Raw genomic sequence first — 18,120 nt, 5'->3', positions numbered from 1 at the left:
CAGAATAGGACATACAGGAGTGGATAAGTATCACCACAGAATGACTACTACATACTCTGTATGTCAAAGATGCCAGTCATTTCTGGCATATCAGGCCATTCTTATCCATAGGTCTTTATGATCAAGAACGGAAAGAGTGAAGCCATATGCCGCAATGACCTTGCAGCACAGAACCAATACATGGAAGACAGCTGCCACTTGGAAGTTAGTTGCCTCACCATGAAAGTATATTAGAATGCTAACTTGCTGCAATGAAACCATACAATGGCATTAGCAAAACCGCCCTCACAGACAACTTAAGCGATATTACCATAAAATGCTGGAAAAACTCAGCAGGTCAAGCAGCATCTGTGGAAAGAGAAATGGTTAACAGTTTAGATCTGGAACCCTTCATCAGAATTGAGAATGAGAGAGACAGGCCTGAAAAGTTAACCGTTTTTAAAGATTGCCTGACCTGCTGACCTTTTTCAGAATTTGGTTTTTATTGCAGATTTCCAGCATCTGCAGTTTTTCTGATTTTCCTTCAGCAAGATTACTTTCACTGGGCCATGAAATAGCACTAAAGGGCCCTTCAGTACATTACATCTGTGCGAATACTTTGTGTGAGCCATCTGAATGGTCCACATTTTCTTAAAAGAAACAATAGACTCTAATAAAACACTCCATGTTTAATAACCCTCTGTGCACATTTCTTCAAATTTCTCTATTCATTGTTCTCTCTAAGGTCAACATCCCCAGCTCATATGTGTTGGCCATATCATCCTCATGCCCAACACCAAACTCCCAGAGCAGGCCCTTTCTCCTAGCTCTGTCACAGCAGGAGATACCTGGAGGACAGAGAAAATCCTTCAAGGAATTTCTCAAAGCCTCCTTGAAAAATTGTGATAATTTCTGGCCCATAACCACTTACATGGAGGGGCATCTGGGAATGCACTAATACCCTGGAATCTCTTTGTTAGGAGCACACAGAAACCCAGCAAAAATGGCAGATGGAGAACAGCATCTTCCAAACTACCTACATTGTCAAAAGCATCTCCTGCCCCATTTTGGCCTCATAAGCCACTTCAGGTTCCACAGAACAGGAATGGAAGCAAGTCATCCTCAACTTCAAGTGACTGCCTATGAATAATCTCATTAATTTCAATAAATACTTTCATCTATTTTCTTGCACCTTTGTCCCAGTTCATAAAATATAAAGTTCAATTAGCCTTCTTTATGGTTTTATCACCGCTCACTTATTTCAGTCCAAAGGTCCTTCTGTCACCTATGTGTTTCAAATGAATAGAAGAAGGACCCATTTACACCTTTCTTTCCTGTAGACTTCACGCAAAAAAACAAAGGTTTGTGCTTATTTCCTACTGAAATCCCACCAATCAGGAAATTGGACCAGGAGTTTCCGGAACATGATTCACCCTAACACAACTGTTGTTTTCCCTTTGGATTTCGCACACATGATGATACCTTCAAAGTGTGCAACGCGCATTCGATGCTTATCAACAGGTATTGGATCAGTAGATTGTTACCTTTGTTATTGATTTGCTGAATAAAATGCGTAGTTCACTTCACTTTATTGTCCCACCTTATCAATATATCAAGAGTCTCAATGCCAGCAGTGATGAGCATAGATTACAATGTCTGTACACTGATGACTTTAGGTTACTGATGCTTTGATCTATGACACCATGCCACCACTGACCCCAAGGGAGAGTGCAGCTATGGGTTGGGTCTATTCCTTCCCCTCATTTTATGTTATCATCTCCACACTCCACTCCTGTTTTCATTCATCTTTGATACCACACACTTGCTTTCCATGAGTCAGTGTGAAAATATTTGCTTCTTTATCATGTAGGTTAGACTTTAAAAGCTCTTAAAGGGAAGAAATCACAATAATATTTTTTAAAGCAATTATATTCCAATTTTAACTTTTATTTTGTCAAACTGATTTGGCATTAGGGCAACATGTAGTACCCATGCAATGCACCAAAAGCAAGTGAAATCCTGTTTCTCGGAAAATGTCTTTCTGGTAGCAAAAGCATTACATACATGGCCTTTCTTCCAATGTGGAAAACCATGCAATTATCTACATTAAAATGCATTTACAGTACCGTTGAAACCTTCCCAGTCTGCTGAAATCCTTGATAATCCACCCTGTCCTTGTCAAACCCATTTACTTTTAATATGTCTGTAATTTTAAATATAAATTTTTAATTTTATTTACAGCGTGGTAACAGGCCCTTCCGGCCCAACCAGTCCGCGCCGCCCATTTTAAACCCCCAAATTGACCTACTCGTATGTCTTTGAAATGTGGGAGGAAACCGGAGCACCTGGAGGAAACCCACACAGACACGGGAGAACGTACAAACTCCTTACAGACAGCAATGGGAATCGAACCCCGATCGCTGGTGCTGTAATAGCATCGCGCTGAGAGGGCCGTTTTAAGGTCAAAGGTCTAAGTGCAAAGGCTTCGATGAGAGAGGCCTTAGCGAGGAAACTGAGAGGTGACATGGTAAGCCAAGATAAGGTCTTTTCTTTATCTTTCTTTCAAGTGCTAGTACTTACCAGTACAAATTCAGAGGTAGAGGTGGCAGTCAGTGGATTGATATGCTCCTCCTGTGAAATGTGGGAGATCAGGGAGATGTCAGGTGCCCCTGACAACTACGTTTGCAGCAAGTATGTCCAGCTGCAGCTCCTCTCAAACCACATAGATCAGCTGGAGCAGCAGCTGGACTCACTGAGGAGCATACAGGAGGCAGAAAATGTTATAGATAGAAGCTGCAGGAAGGTGGTCACACTGCAGGTTCAGCCAGATAGATAGGTGACGGCCAAGAGGGGAAGGCTGGAAGTGCAGGAGTGTCCTGTGGCTATTCCCCTCTCTAACAAGTATACCATTTTGGATACTGTTGGAGAGATGGCCTCTGAGGGAAAAGCAACAGCAGCCAACTGGCTCTGTTGTACAGCAGGGAAGATCAAATCTAGGCCAGCGGTGGTCAGGGAGTACTGACAGGGGACTCAATAGTCAAGGGCACAGACTTGATTGCGACTTTTCTGTGGCTGCGAGTAAGACTCCAGGATGGTGCGTTACCTCCCAGGTGCCAGAGTTAAGGATGTCCCTGAGTGGGTGCAGAACATTCTGAAAGGGGAGGATGAGCAGCCGGAGGTTGTGGTCCATATTGATACCAATGACATAGGCAGGAAGGGAGATGAGGTCCTGCAAAGTGAATATAGGAAGTTAGGCAGAAGATTAAAAAGCAGGACCTCTAGCGTTGTAATCTCAGGAATACTCCCTGTGCCATGTGCTAGTGAGGGTAGGACTAGGAGGAGAAGGCAAATGAATGCACGGCTGAAGAGCTTGGTGCAGGTGGGAGGGCTTCAACGACTTGGGCTATCAGGATCTCCTCTGGTGCAGGGGTGACCTGTACAAGAGGGATGGGGGGGTTGCAGCTGAACTGAGGGGGACCAACATTAACTTCCAAACCCATGACCTCTACCAGCTAGAAGGACAAGGGCAGCAAAAGCAGGGGAACACCACCACCTGGAGGTCGCCCACCAAGCCACACGCCATTGGAAATATGTCACTGTTCTTCCACTATCACTGGGTCAAAATCCTGGAACTTCCCTCCCTAATAGCATGGTGGGGATACCCACACCTCAAAGACTGCAGTGGTTCAAGAAAGCAGCTCACCACCACCTTCTCAAGGGCAATTAAGGATGGTAAATTAAATTCTGGCTCAGCCTGCAAAACCCATACCCCTTGAATGAATTTTAAAACAAAAGTGAGATGGGAATAGTTCAAGGCCAGAATGCTCCTGTTAAGAGCGAAGGGCATGACTGGCAAAATTAGGGAACCCTGGTTGATGAGGGAGTGTCTGGTCAGGAAAAAGGAGGCATATGTCAAATACAGATGGTTGGGATTCCCTTCTTAAAAGAGTACATTTAAGAAAGAAATTAGGAGGGCAAAAAGAGACCATGGCAGATACAAAAAAGGAGAATCCTAAAAGATTCTATATTAAAAGGTTAGCTAGAGAGAGAAAAGGGTCCCATTAAGGATCAGTGTGGTAATCTATGTGTGGAACCACGGGAAGTGGGCAAGGTCTTAAATGAATACTTCTCATTTGTATTTACCATGGAGAAGGACTTGAAAGCTAGTGAGTTCAGGGAGGGAACTGTGATATCCTGAAGCAAATCAACATTACAAAGGAGGTGGTGTTGGAGGTCTTGAAATGCATAAAGGTGAATAATCCATGGGGTCTGACCAGGTGTATCCAAGCATATTATGGAAAGCAAGGGAGGAGATTGCTGAGACCTTGGCAGAGAATGTTGGACCTTCGTTAGTCACAAATGAGATATCAGAAGACTGATGTTGTGACTTTATTTAAGAAGGGCAGCAGGGATAAGACAAGGAACTACAGGCCTTATGTCAGTGGCAGGAAAGTTATTAGAAGGGATTCTAAGAGACAGGATTTATCTTCCCAGACAGTAGGCTGAGCTGGAAGGTTAGAACACATGGGATCAAGGGTGAGCGAACCAACTGGACAGAAGATTGGCTTGGTGGAAGGAGTCAGAGGGTGGTAGTGGAGGGTTGTTTCGCAGACTGCAGGCCTGTGACCAGTGATGTGCCGCAGGGATCAGTGCTAGGTGTTCTGTTGTTTCTCATATATATTAATAATCTGCATGAGAAGTTTGGTGACATGGTTAGTAAATTTGTGGATGCCAACAGAACTGATGGAATAGTGGAGAGTGAAGAAGGTTGTCCAAGGTTACAACAGGATCTAAATCAACTGGGAAAGTGGGCAATGGAATGGCTGATGAAATTTAACTCAGCCAAGTGTGAAGTGATGCATTTTGGGAAGTTAAACCAAGGCAGATCATACACAGTGAAAGGCAGGGCCCCGGGGAACACTGTAGAACAGAGAAACCTAGAGGCACAAGTACATTCTTCCCTGAAAGTGACAACATAGGTAGACAGAAGGGTGAAGATGGCTTATGGCATGCTTGCTTTCATCAGCCAAGGCACTGAGTACAAGAGTTGGGACATCATGTTACAGTCCTACAAAATGTTGATTAGGCCACACTTGGGACTATTGTGTACAGCTCTGGTCACCATATCACAGGAAGGATGTGATTAAGGTAGCGAGGGTGCAGAGAAAATTCACAAGAATTTTGCCTTGATTGGAGGGCTCGAGTTATCAGGAGACACTGGATAGGCTGGGTCTTTTCCCTAAAGCAGAGAAGGCTAAGGGGTGACAATGACAGAGGTATATAAAATTATGAGGGGCATAGATAGGGTAGATAGCTAGAGTCTGTTACCCATGGTAGGGGTGTCTAAAACTTGAGGGCATAGGTTTAAGGTGAGAGGGAGGAGGTGTAAAGGGGAGCCAAGGGGTGAATTTTTCATACTGTTGGTATCTGGAATGAGATACCAGTGGAAGTGGTGGAGGCAGGAACAGTAATTATACTTAAGAGGCATCTGGACAGGTACTTGAACGAACAGGGCATAGAAGGAGATGGAATTAATGCAGGCAAGTGCAATTAGTATAGATAGGCATGATGGTCAGCAGAAACACAGTGGGCCAAACAGCCTCTTTTTATGCTGTACAACTCTATGACTCTAACATAATTTTTCCAACCCAAAATTAAAGAAGGGACGGGTTACACCTGAACTGGAGGGGGACCAATATTCTTTGGGGCAGGTTTGCTGGAGCTGTTAGGGAGGGTTTAAACTAGTTTTGCAGGGGGATGGGAACCCGAGTGATAGGTCAGAGGTTGGTGCATTTAATGTACAAGTAGATCCAGCGTGTCGAAAGACTGCTAGGAAGGAAAGGCAGCTGAAAGGGCAAAATTGCATTCAGTTGGATAGGCTGAAGTGTGTCTACTGTAATGCAAGAAGTATCAGGAACAAGGGTGATGAACTTAGAGCATGGGTAAGTACATGGAACTACGATGTGGTGGCCATTACAGAGACTTAGCTGTCGCAAGGGCAGGAATGGCTGCTGGATATTCCGGGGCTTTAGATGTTTCAAAAGGGACAGGGACAGAGGTAAAAGAGGTGGGGGAGTAGCTTTGTTGATCAGGAACAGTGTCACAGCTGTAGAAAGGGAGGATGTCCTGGAGGAATCGTCCACTGAGTCAGTGTGGGTGGAAGTCAGAAACAGAAAGGGAGAGATCACTCTACTGGGAGTATTCTACAGAACCCTCCCCCGCCACCCCATAGCAGCAGAGACACTGAGGAGCAGATCAGGAGGCAGATTTTGGAAAGGTGCAAAAATAACAAGGTTGTCATGGGTGATTTCAACTTGCCTAATATTGATTGACACCTCCTTGGTGTAAAGGGGATAGATGGGGCAAAGTTTGCTAGGACTGTCCAGGAAGGATTCCTGACACAGTATGTGGACAAGCCGACTAGAGGAAAGGCCATTCTGGACCTGGTACTAGGCAATGAGCCGGATCAGGTTTCAGATCTCTCGGTGGGAAAGCATTTTGGAGATAGTGACCATAACTCCTTGACCTTTACCATAGCCTTGGAGAGGGATAGGAGCAGACAATATGGGAAAGTATTTAGTTGGAGGAGGGGGAATTATGATGTTATTAGGCAGGAACTTGGGAGTGTAAATTGAGAACAGATGTTCTTGGGGAAATGCACAATGGAAATGTGGAGGTTGTTTAGGGAATACTGCATGGTGTTCTGGATAGGTTTGTCCAAGTGAGGCAGGGTAAGGATGATAAAGTGAAGGAACCGTGGTTGACAAGAGACGTAAAATATCTTGTCAAGCAGAAGAAAGAAGCTTACCCAAGGTTTAGAAAGCAAGGATCAGACAGGGCTCAAGAGTTACAAGGTAACCAGGAGGGAGCTTAAGAATGAACTTAGGAGAGCTGAAAGGGGGCATGAAAAGGTCTTGGCAAGTAGGATTAAGGAAAACCCCAAGGCATTCTACAAGGCATATGTGAAGAATAGGGGGACAACTAGAGTGAGGGTAGGACCGATCGGGGGTAAAAGAGGAAACATGTGCCTGGAGTCGGAATAGGTAGGGGAAGTCCTTAATAAATACTTTGCTTCAGTATTCACCAGTGAGAGAGACCTTGAAGTTTGTGAGGATGGCGTAGGGTCCATGAGGAAAGAGGATGTGCTGGAACTTTTGAAAAAACATTAGGATAGATAAGTCATCGGGGCTGGATGGGATATATCCAAAGTTCCTATAGGAAGCGAGGGAAGAGACTGCTGCGAATTTGGCAATGACCTTTGCACCCTGACTGGCCACAGGAGTAGCGCCAGATGATTGGAGGGTGACAAATGTTGTTCCTTTGTTCAAGAAAGGAAGTAGGGATAACCCTGGGAATTACAGACCAGTGAGTCTTACTTCAGTGGTGGGCAAATTACTGGAGAAGATTCTTAGAGACAGGATTTATGGGCATTTGGAGAAGCATAGGCTGATTAGGGACAGTCAGCATGGCTTTGTGAGGGGCAGTTGTGCCTCATGAGCCTGACTGAATTCTTTGAGGACATGACAAAGCACATTAATGAAGGTAGAGCAGTGGATGCGGTGTACATGGAATTTAGTAAGGCATTTGATAAGGTTCCTCATGGAAGGCTCATTCAGAAAGTCAGGAGGCATGGGATCCAGGGAAACTTGGCTGTGTGGATTCAGAATTGGCTCGCCCATTGAAGACAGAGGGTGGTTGTAGATGGAGCGTATTCTGCCTGGAGGTCAGTGACCAGTGGTGTTCCGCAGGGATCTGTTCTGGGACCCCTGCTCTTTGTGATTTTTATAAATGACTTGGATGAGGATGTGGATGGGTGGGTTAGTAAGTTTGCAGGTGACACGAAGGTTGGTGGTGTAGTGGATAATGTAGTAAGTTGCTGTAGGTTACAACAGGACATTGATAGGATGCAGAGCTGGGCTGAGAAGTAGCAGATGGAATTCAACCCGGAAAAGTGTGAAGTGATGCACTTTGGAAGATCAAATTTAAAGGCAGAATACAAGGTTAATGGCAGGACTCTTAGCAGTGTGGAAGAACAGAGGGATCTTGGGATCCACATCCATAGATCTCTCAAGGTTGCCGCACAGGTCAATAGGGTTGTTAAGAAGGTGTATGGTGTGTTGGCCTTCGTTAGTCGGGGTACTGAGTTCAAGAGCCATAAGGTAATGTTGCACCATTTGTCCATTCACTGTAACAGTGATTGCTGAAAATGCATTCTCAATTTGAGCATAAATTCTCTTTCTTATGGTTAGAGAACTGGAGGTAAAAGTAACTGTGGACTTGTTTGCATCGAACGAATTCTTGCTTTCCTTTCATGTATGTGGAACCACTAAGTAACAGTCTTGTTAAAGTCACCGTTTATTTCTTTGTTGTTGATCCTCTTGACCTTGAACTGAAAATTTTTTAAGGTGAGTCACTTCAGTAGACAATAAGAAAAGAAATTGCACAACAGCACTGGAGCAAGTTGATGCAATTTGTTATTCATTCCAAGTAATCCCTGGATACCTCGTTAGTCAGCTGAAGGTGCTGCCATAAACTCTGACTGAAGCAAAACGTCTGCAGATGCTGCAATCTGGAGCAAAAAATAAACAGCTGGAAGAACTCAGCAGGTCAAGCAATATCTGTAGAGACAAAGGAATGGTCTATGTTTCAGGTGGAGGGAAGATAGCCAGTATGTAGAAGTGAGAGGGATGGGTGAAACAGAGGCTGGTAGGTGATAGGTGGAACCAGGTGAGACAGGAATGATGGGCAGATGAAGCGGTGGGGTGGGGGGGCTGGTGAGCAAGTGCTGGTAGGTGAAAACATAAGAGAGAAGAAAAAAAGTTAGGTGGATGGATTTTGGTGGAGGAGGGGAAGGGACAGAGGCAGGTCAATGTCCAAGGCTCATCACCCTCCCCCACCTGGTTCCATCTGCCCATCATCCCTCCTTTATCTAGTTCCACTTATCACCTACCCACATCTGTCTCTGTCCTTCCATCTCACTTCTATATACTGGCTATCTTTCCTCTGCACTCTCAGTCCTGATGCAGGGTCTCGACCAGAAATGTCAGCCATCCCTCTGCCTCTGTCTGACCTGCTGAGTTCTTTCAACAGTTTGTTTTTTTTTACAGATGCTGGACATCTGATACAAACACAGAAAATGTAGGAGACACTCAACATTGACTCTGTTTCTCTCTCCACAGAGCTTGACCTGCTTAGTGTTTTTGGCATTCTCTGTTGCTGTACCTTAAACTCACCCTCTGTGTTAGCAGGTTTTGGTTGTTGTCCATTTTCACTGACTCATCTGTGCACATGTTTCACTTCCATTTACGTTGTCACCACTTCTAGCTTCTGATAATCAATCATAACATTCAACCTAACAATTCCTTGCAGATTTAAGTTCCTTGTGAGATCTCTGAAATTCCTTCTGAGACAAGAGAGATACTGAAATGTTTTTATAATTAGCTTTGTTTTAGAATTGAACTGTTTCATGGCAAATTATTTTGCAGCTTGAGGTTTCTTCCTGGTAATTATGTACATGTTGGGATCAATTTGAAGGTGTTAGGTGCATCCTTGGATGATTCTTCCTGGATAGCATCTAATATTTTGTAGTTAAATCTTGTCTTTATTGTAATAGTCTTACAATTCACTGTCATGTTGTATAACTCCAGCATCATTGACGGCATACGTTCGATTGTAACTGTTTAAAACTCTACTATGTGCTTTTTGGTCCCATTGCTTCTCTCACTGACCTCTCTTATTCCCAATAATATAATTTCCCATATTTTCTATTGAATAGCAGAAGTGAAGTGTTAGGGTACAAAACATTTCCACTACAGAATTCAATCTCAGACCAGTTTCATGCTCCTGCCATACAAACATTTGTCTATTGATGAGGAATATTTCAACTAGAGAGTTGTTGGGATAATTGCAGCAAGTTGCAAGGAGCCAGAATGAAAACCTATTTATGGCCAAAGTGAACAAACAATTGTATGAGGGCTCAACCACAGAGGAACGGATATATTCTTGCAATGCACTTTCTTGATTGGCAACAGCTCATGAGATCATACTTCCCAGGTGAAGTTTTGCCCACAGATAGGAAGTGCTGCAGGATCTGGTTACCCTACAATCAATCACTGACTTAAAAGGTTCCAAGGCAATTCTTATACAAATGGGTTTAAGCATTTACCAAAACCTGAGTCAAGATAATAGTGACTGATCTATCAAATGTCAGGGAAGAAAAACCAAAAAATGCTGGAAATATTCAGCAGGTCAGATAGAACTTTGGCAGATTCTGATGAAAAGTCATTTACCTGAAACATTAGGATGCTGCCTGGAATGCGGAGCATGCCTTATGAAAGTAGGTTGAAGGAACTCGGCCTTTTCTCCTTGGAGCGACGGAGGATGAGGGGGGACCTGATAGAGGTATATAAGATGATGAGAGGTATTGATCGGGTAGATAGTCAGAGGCTTTTCCCCAGGGCTGAAATGGTGGCCACAAGAGGACATAGGTTTAAGGTGCTGGGGAGTAGTATAGAGGAGATGTCAGGGGTAAGTTTTTTTACTCAGACAGTGGTGAGTGCGTGGAATGGGCTGCCGGCAGCGGTGGTGGAGGCGGATATGATAGGGTCTTTTAAAAGACTGTTGGACAGGTACATGGAACTGAGAAAAATAGAGGGCTGTGGGTAAGCCTAGTAATTTCGAGGGTAAGGACATGTTCGGCACAGCTTTGTGGGCCGAAGGGCCTGAATTGTGCTGTAGTTTTTCTATTAACTGTGCTTCTCCATTCACAAATGCTGCCAGGTCTGATGAGTACTTGCAGAATTTTCTGATTTTACTTAAGATTTCTAGCATCTGTAATTTTTTATTTGCTTTTATATGTGTTTCAAAACAATGGACCATCTATTCCAGCCATGTTTTCAAATATCAGTAGGTAGCATCGGAGCACATCCTAAATAACCTATTACAACTACCTACAAAGACAGGTTTGCTGTGGCACCCTGGATATTTCAGATAATCATTTGTCTCCTTCTACTTACATCTCCTCCAACCTTACCTTTTATTATTTGCTAATCCCTCTTTCATCTGGTTGAACTGCCTCTTTGGTAATATAACCTCTACTACTTTCCATCCTAATCCAAACTTCCTGTGTGCTTTCTCCACCCCTTCTCTCTTTCCTGATACCTTAAAAATATGGTTTATCTATTTTTCCCAATTGTGCTACAAGTTCAATGACCTGAAATGTTTCTCCAAATGCTGCCTGACCTCTGGAGATTTTCCAGAATGTTCTGTTTTATATCAGAATCTGCAGGTTTTCTTTTAAGTTTGCATCACAGTTACTTTTATTACCATGATAACAAAACAGCAAAAATTATAGTGAGATTATGGCAAGAGATTAAAGCAGCAGGCAGCAATGAGTTCAATAATTACACTGCTAACAAAGCAGAAGTGATAGTTAGTCAACTGTGTATCTTTTGCCAATAATGGGAAAGCCTTTCACAGGTGCAACACTCACACATAATGACAATGAAACTACTAAGCATGGTTAAATATCACAGAGTGTATAACCTTTTCATATATGATGCATCATGCATCTCGCAAAGAATGTTTCCTCACAATAATATTCAGCAAATTAGATGTTAAAAACCTCACATTTAGAAATATAGATAACTGCAAGTTACTTTCCAGAAATGATGAAAATGACCCTTACCAAAGTCAATGGGCCGACCATTTCAAGCTTTTTTCCTTCCTCCTTCTTCTTTGTTTTACTGCAAGTTTACAAGATTTAATGAAACTTCTTGTGTTTTATTTTCTCTATTTCATTAGTTTAAAAGTTTCTGAAACCAGTCAAAATTTGCCAACTTCACAATGTCAATAAATGTTTATTAAAAAAGAAGCTAATTCATGAGCATCTATTTTAAATTAAGAATTAATTTTTGGATTATTTTTAAATCATTATATATTACTGCCATTATTTTCAACAGTGCTAACAATATAATTAGATTTAATACACGAGCTAAGAAAACATTACTAAAAGCTACTGAAATCTTGGTGCTGAGTCCTGGTTTCAAGATAGAGTCATAGAGTTATACAGCACGGAAACAGGCCCTTCAGCCCAACTGGTCCATGCCAACCAAGATGTCCCATCCAAGCTAGTTCCATTTGCCAGCATTCTGCTCATAACCTTCTAAACCTTTCCAATCAATATACTGTCCAACTGTCTTTTAAAAGTTGTTACTGTGCCTGCCTCAACCACTTCCTCTGGCAGCTCATTCTACATAGATACCACCTTTTGTATAAAAAAAGTTGTCCCTCAAGTTCCTATTAAATCTTTCCCCTCTCACCTTAAGCCTATGCCCTCTAGTTCTTGATTCCCAACCATGGAAAAAAGACAGAGTGCATCCACCCTAACTATGCCCCTTATGATTTTATACACCTGCATAATATCACCTCTCAGTCTCCTATGCTCTAAGGAATAAAGTCCTAGCCTGTCCAACCTCTCCTTATAACTCAGTCCCTCAAGTCCTGGCAGCATCCTTGTAAATCTTTTCTGCACTCTTTCCAATTTAATAACATCTTTCCTATAGCAGGGAGACCAAAACTGAACATAATACTCCAAGGGCAGCCTCACCAGCGTCTTGTACAATTGCACAATGACCTCCCAACTTTTATAATCAATGACCTAATATATGAAGGCCAGCGTGCCAAAAGCCTTCTTTACCATCCTGTCTACCTGTGACTCCACTTTCAGTGAACCATGTACTTGTACTCCAAGGTCCCTCTGTTCTGCAACACTCCCCAGGGCCCTGCTACTCACTGTGAAAGTCCTGTCTGGATTGGACTTTCCAAAATGCAACACCTCACACTTATCCAAATTAAACTCCATTTGCCATTCCTCAGCCCACTTACTCAGCTGATCAAGGTCCTCCTGTAATTTTTGATAACCTTCTTCATTGTCCACTATACCACCTACTTTAGTGTCATCTGCAAACTTAATAAGATGGTAAATTTTACAAAATTAGATTGGACAAATTAATCTTAAAGTTAAGTCAGACAAATGTTTGATGATGCAAGACAATACGTGTCAGACAAAATGAGTTTGGGAGTCATGAATATTCGTGATTTGGCTGGCATACAACTTCTCACCTATTTTTGTATATGCTGTTATGGAGCTATATTAGCAAGTCCAACAGTAACAAACTACACCTTGGCTGAAGTATAACTTTTAAGGGAAGAGGTGCTTCAATATAAAGTGAATGAATCTATTAGTATATTGTAATTTTTATACAACCCAAATAGTGGAGAAAAGTAGCAGATGTCATAACTAGGATACAAGTTATATAACAGCATTAATTGATGAAATAATTTCAGCGTTCAATTATTTCACAACATCTTTCATATAGATTTTCTCACCTCTTTTTATCGTGTGTGTTATCATGATGAACATCATTACTCTCATCTGTTTCGGTAGTGTTTCCTTTTATATATTTTTCTGGCATCTTTTCACCTGTTGTAGAAATGTAATTGTCTCAGGATTAGAGATGTTTGAGTTGCAAAGAATTTTAAATATATTTATGTGCAAAAAAACTTAAAGCTGTAATGAAAGAGGATATCAAAAACAAAACGAGAAATGAAGTTTGATCCTTAGCAATTCCAGCACTGATGTCCCAGGAGTAGCATTAAATCCCTCACACTTTCTATACTAAGGGATGAGTTCTGTAACATGATGTGAAAATGTCTGGTGCTTTGCAACAGAATGCACTGATATCAAACTCTGGTGCACATAGGGTTTCCTCTGCAGCTGGGGACAGATTTGCCATTACAGTTAGATTAATTTATGAAATGGTCTAGAAAATTCTCCATCTAAGATTCCTAGTCCTTGAAGAGTATTAAAGGACAGGCGGACCTGGTTACAATAATAAAATGAGAAAACCTGAAAAAAAAAGGATTCTAATGCTGAAATCTGGGCAAAAGAAAGGAAGCAAATCTGCTAGAACATTACAAAACTAACATGAAAAACTTTGGATAAAACCTTCGCTGAGACTAAATTGACTGGTCGATCGCAGGAGGCAGTCGTCAATGTAGGAATTTGGAAAAAAAATATAATGATAGACAACTTCAAAATTAAAATGATGGATAAAGTTCTGGTCGCCACATTATAGGAAGAATGTGGAAGCTTTGGAGAGGGTGCAGAGGAGATTTACAAGGATGCTGCCTGGATTGGAGAACATATCTTATGAAGAAAGGTTGAGTGAGTTAGGGCTCCTCTCTTTGGAGCATCGGAGGATGAGAGGAGACTTGATAGAGGTATATAAGATTATGAGCAGCATAGGCAGAGTGGGCAGCCAGCATCTTTTCCGCAGGACCATAATGACCAATACTAGAGATTACCCATTTAAGGTGCATGGAGGAAAGTTCAGGGGAGATGTCAGAGGCAGCTTTTTTTAAAAAACACAGAGAATGGTGGTTGCCTGGAATGCACTACCGGGGGTGGTGGTAGGGACTGATACGATAGGGTCATTTAGGGGACTCTTAGATAGGCACATGGATGAAAGAAAAATAGAGGGTTATGGGAGGTGAAGTAGAGGGATAGATTGAATGAGGATAAGGTTTATGTAAGTCAGCACAACCTGAAGGGCCCTTACTGTGCTCTTCTATGTTCTAAAGAAGCACGTGTTTAATCTGATTCCATTTAATCTGGGACACATCAGTGAGTTTACCAGCCAGGACTGCCTTGTACCACAGACAGACCTGGCCACCACTTTGGAGCCAAGCATCTTGCCCTCATCCCAAAAGTCAAGCCAAATGGGCTCCAGGACTATGAGGGAAGCCTGCAGGCCGTGTCAACCCAGACTGCGGATAGACCCACCAGCCAAGGAAATGCCTGTGCGACCCCTGCCCTGGGATAGTGGTGACTCGAGACCTCTGGCCACAGACACACTGGTCTAGACTCACTCACTGACAACTGCCCGGCCCTCAATCCAGACCAAAAAGCACAGTCCCCACTGAGTCGCCCCTGCAACTGGCCAAGATGACCCGTGGCAACAAGTTCAGACGTGGGATCTGCTTTCACGTCCACTTTCTGGGCTTGCAGAGCCGAACTCCGGGACTCCAGCCCCAGGCCAGTGGCAGCAGTATCTCTCCTAACAACCCTGGTCCCAAAGGCAGGATGACACTGGACACAAGGAGCAATGAGGGACCCCACCACCCTAACTAACAGCACTGGCATGGAATCACAGACCAACTCCGACATAGATACGGAGACCGTGAGAAAGGTAATGGGGCAACCAACACTAGGACGATAGAATGTAAGCTGGAAGCTGTAGCCAAACAAACCTATTTTAATAATCAGCGATTCTAACCTCTCCCAGAAAAGTACCCTGACTCAAACACAAAAATTGACAGCTTCCCGGGATATAAATTCACTCATACCACTTCAATTCTGGATGAATTGGAACCTTGTCCAGAATCTTTCAAAAGTTGACTTTTAAACTGGCATGAATGTACCAGAGACCACTGGTTTTCCTTAAAGAGCTGGAGGCATTGTATTCAGAATTGCTAAAGCCACATTTCCAAATGCAGGGATCTGGATATGCAAAATCAATTTCAGCCAGGCACCTCCACAGGCAGAGAGAAAGAAAACTCCAGGGAACTAAACCAATGCATAAAAACTTATACACCAACAGTAGCTTCTAAATGCTTTGGAATGTGCCCAGACTACATTCACTGGAGAAATAAAGGACTGCAGATGCTGGAATCTAGATGAAAATCACTATGACGCTGGAGGAACTCAGCAGGCCAGGCAGCATCCGTGAAGAAAAGCAGATAATCAACATTTCGGGTCCTGACCCGAAACACTGACTGCCTGCTTTTCTCCATGGATGCTGCCTGGCTTGCTGAGTTCCTCCAGCATCATAGTGTTTTACATTCACTGGAGTCCACATCACATTCAACAGTTGATGGAACCTTCAAACTAAAGCAGGCAAAACTAACCCAAGAAAGGTGGAGCCTGCAACTAGGGAAAACCATTGGTAAAATTTCCCAAACATTGATTCCCAGAGAAACCCAGAAAAAAGGGATTTCAACAAGAGCTGCCTGTATTCCAGTGCAAAGCATCACAAAGAGCAAATCCAGATTGATTTACATAGGGTTTTATAGAAAAATTAATGATATTTCACTTCAGCAATTCAGAGACCACCAAGAAACCCCATCCTTAGAATGGACACCTCAGGATGAAAAAGTACCTGCAAGGATTTTAAACTTCATTAAAGAAACAAGATTAGTCATTGAAAGGATGCCTGCACTAATGGACAACCAAATCTCACCAGGAAAGAAGGGGATGTGATCAGGGATTTAAAAGGCAACCCAGACATCATCATTAAGCCATGCAGATAAAGGCAGGAGTATTGTCATGATGGAAACAGTGCTTGTTTAATTGTCTGCGTGTTTCCAAAGCTGAACACTGCACTAAACTGACAAAACCTATCTACAAAGAAACAGATAGGGAAATTAAGGACATTTTGAAACAACTCAAGAAGTCCAAACACATTAGCCAGAAGCAATTGGAAAACCTGAACCACAAGCCAGGAAATTCTATATACTTCCCAAAGTTCATAAGCATCCAGACATGTGGACAGTACCTGAAGAAATACCACCAGGAAGACTTATCGTATCAGAATACGGAAGTGAGTGCTACAATGATACCAGTCACATCAAGCTTACATAGCACTTCATACAAATAATCATTTCTATGAACCCCTAATTCCATACTTTTTACAAAGGACATTGAAAGCCTGTACACAAATAAAGAGAGAGAGGGGGACAGATAGACCATTAAGACACCCCCCCCCCCAGCCTGACAGACCAATCACTGCACCTGAAATTAACAAAGAATGATTTTCAATTCAACAATGAATTTATTTGCAAATTAAATGCACTGCCTTGGTCTAGAAGTTTGCTCTGGCCTATGTCAATATATACAGAGCAGGCTGGGAGGAAACTGTCTTTCAGAGTGCCCCAGGCTCTCACGTGTTATTACAGATACCTGGATGAGACATCAGGGGTACAGACAACTTGGAGTCAGTTTTAAATGAATTCATTAGCATCCATAACAATCACCATCTTTCCAACAAACTTAAACCTACAACACACAAAGCGACAACCAACTTCCTTTGCATCTTCATCCTCAAATTGGCACAAGAAGACAACAGTCACAAACCAGCAACCAAAGTCTTTTTTTAAATGAAAGTCAAAATAACTGCAGATGCTGGAAATTTAAAATAAAATCAGAAAGTGCTGGAAACACTCACCAAATCAGGCCACATCTGTGGGAAGAGAAACAGGGACAACATTTCGGGTCATAGAACTGAAACATCGAGTCTCTCCCATGTTCTGACCTAAGGCAAAGATTCACTTGCCCTTTACAGGTAAACCACACCCTGCATCCCTTTCCCAAGCCCATCGGTCCACCCACGGTCTCTCTCCCTTTGTTCACCTTTTCTAATCCCCTCCACCACCTCACATAGATTCATCACACCGTCCCACCTGCACTCGCCCACATACCTATCCACCTGCGTTTCTTCCTCCGTGGCTTACCCTTTCTATCTCCTCCCCACCTGTTCTATCTACCCATCCTTATCTGGTTCCACATCACTATCCAGCCTCTATCTCTACCTAACCCCTCTTCCCCCTCCCCTCCCAAACTTGGCTCTATCTACATATTATCCCCCACCTCATCCGGACGCACCTATCAGAACCTGTCTCGCCCCTCCCTCTCACATCTTTATGCCGGTTATCTTCGCTCTACACTCTCAGTCCTGATGCAGGATCTCGCCCGAAATGTTGACCATCCCTTTGCCTCCACAGATGCTGCTCGACCTGCTGAGTTCCTCCAGCAGTTTGTTTCCTGTTTTATTTCTGTTTTCCTGACAAATAGCTGAGGTTTTTAATTCAGGAACTCCTTTATTACTAGTCAATTGTGTCAGACATATTAAATAATAATTAAGACAAAACTAAATGAAACTTACGATTTTCCTCGAGTAAATGCTAAACAGGATCCGTTTTTCGCCCGGTGATTAAAGATCCACACGACCGGAGGGATCTGTTCAGGAGAAGACTGAGCTTCAAATCTTTTTATTTTCGGTGCAAAGTCTCATTTCAAAGGGA

General features: G+C 42.8%; 1 protein-coding gene across 1 annotated transcript in view; it reads right to left on the bottom strand.

The window, feature by feature from the left end:
• abcb4 (ATP-binding cassette, sub-family B (MDR/TAP), member 4) overlaps positions 1-17,831 on the bottom strand; it is a 103,609-nt gene extending 85,778 nt beyond the window's left edge. The window contains exons 1-4 of the mRNA XM_052016411.1: positions 17,734-17,831; positions 17,265-17,279; positions 13,369-13,462; positions 11,666-11,723 (exon numbers count right to left, since the gene is read on the bottom strand). Of these exons, the coding sequence (XP_051872371.1) occupies positions 11,666-11,723; positions 13,369-13,454 (144 nt within the window). The 5' untranslated portion in view covers positions 13,455-13,462; positions 17,265-17,279; positions 17,734-17,831. The remainder of the gene's footprint in view (positions 1-11,665; positions 11,724-13,368; positions 13,463-17,264; positions 17,280-17,733) is intronic.
• Between the last annotated feature and the right edge of the window lie 289 nt (positions 17,832-18,120).

Source organism: Pristis pectinata, chromosome 5 (assembly GCF_009764475.1).
Source record: "Pristis pectinata isolate sPriPec2 chromosome 5, sPriPec2.1.pri, whole genome shotgun sequence".
Classification (NCBI taxonomy): Eukaryota; Metazoa; Chordata; class Chondrichthyes; order Rhinopristiformes; family Pristidae; genus Pristis; species Pristis pectinata.
Note: the sequence above shows the minus strand (reverse complement) of the source record. Positions and strands in the feature narration are given on the sequence as shown.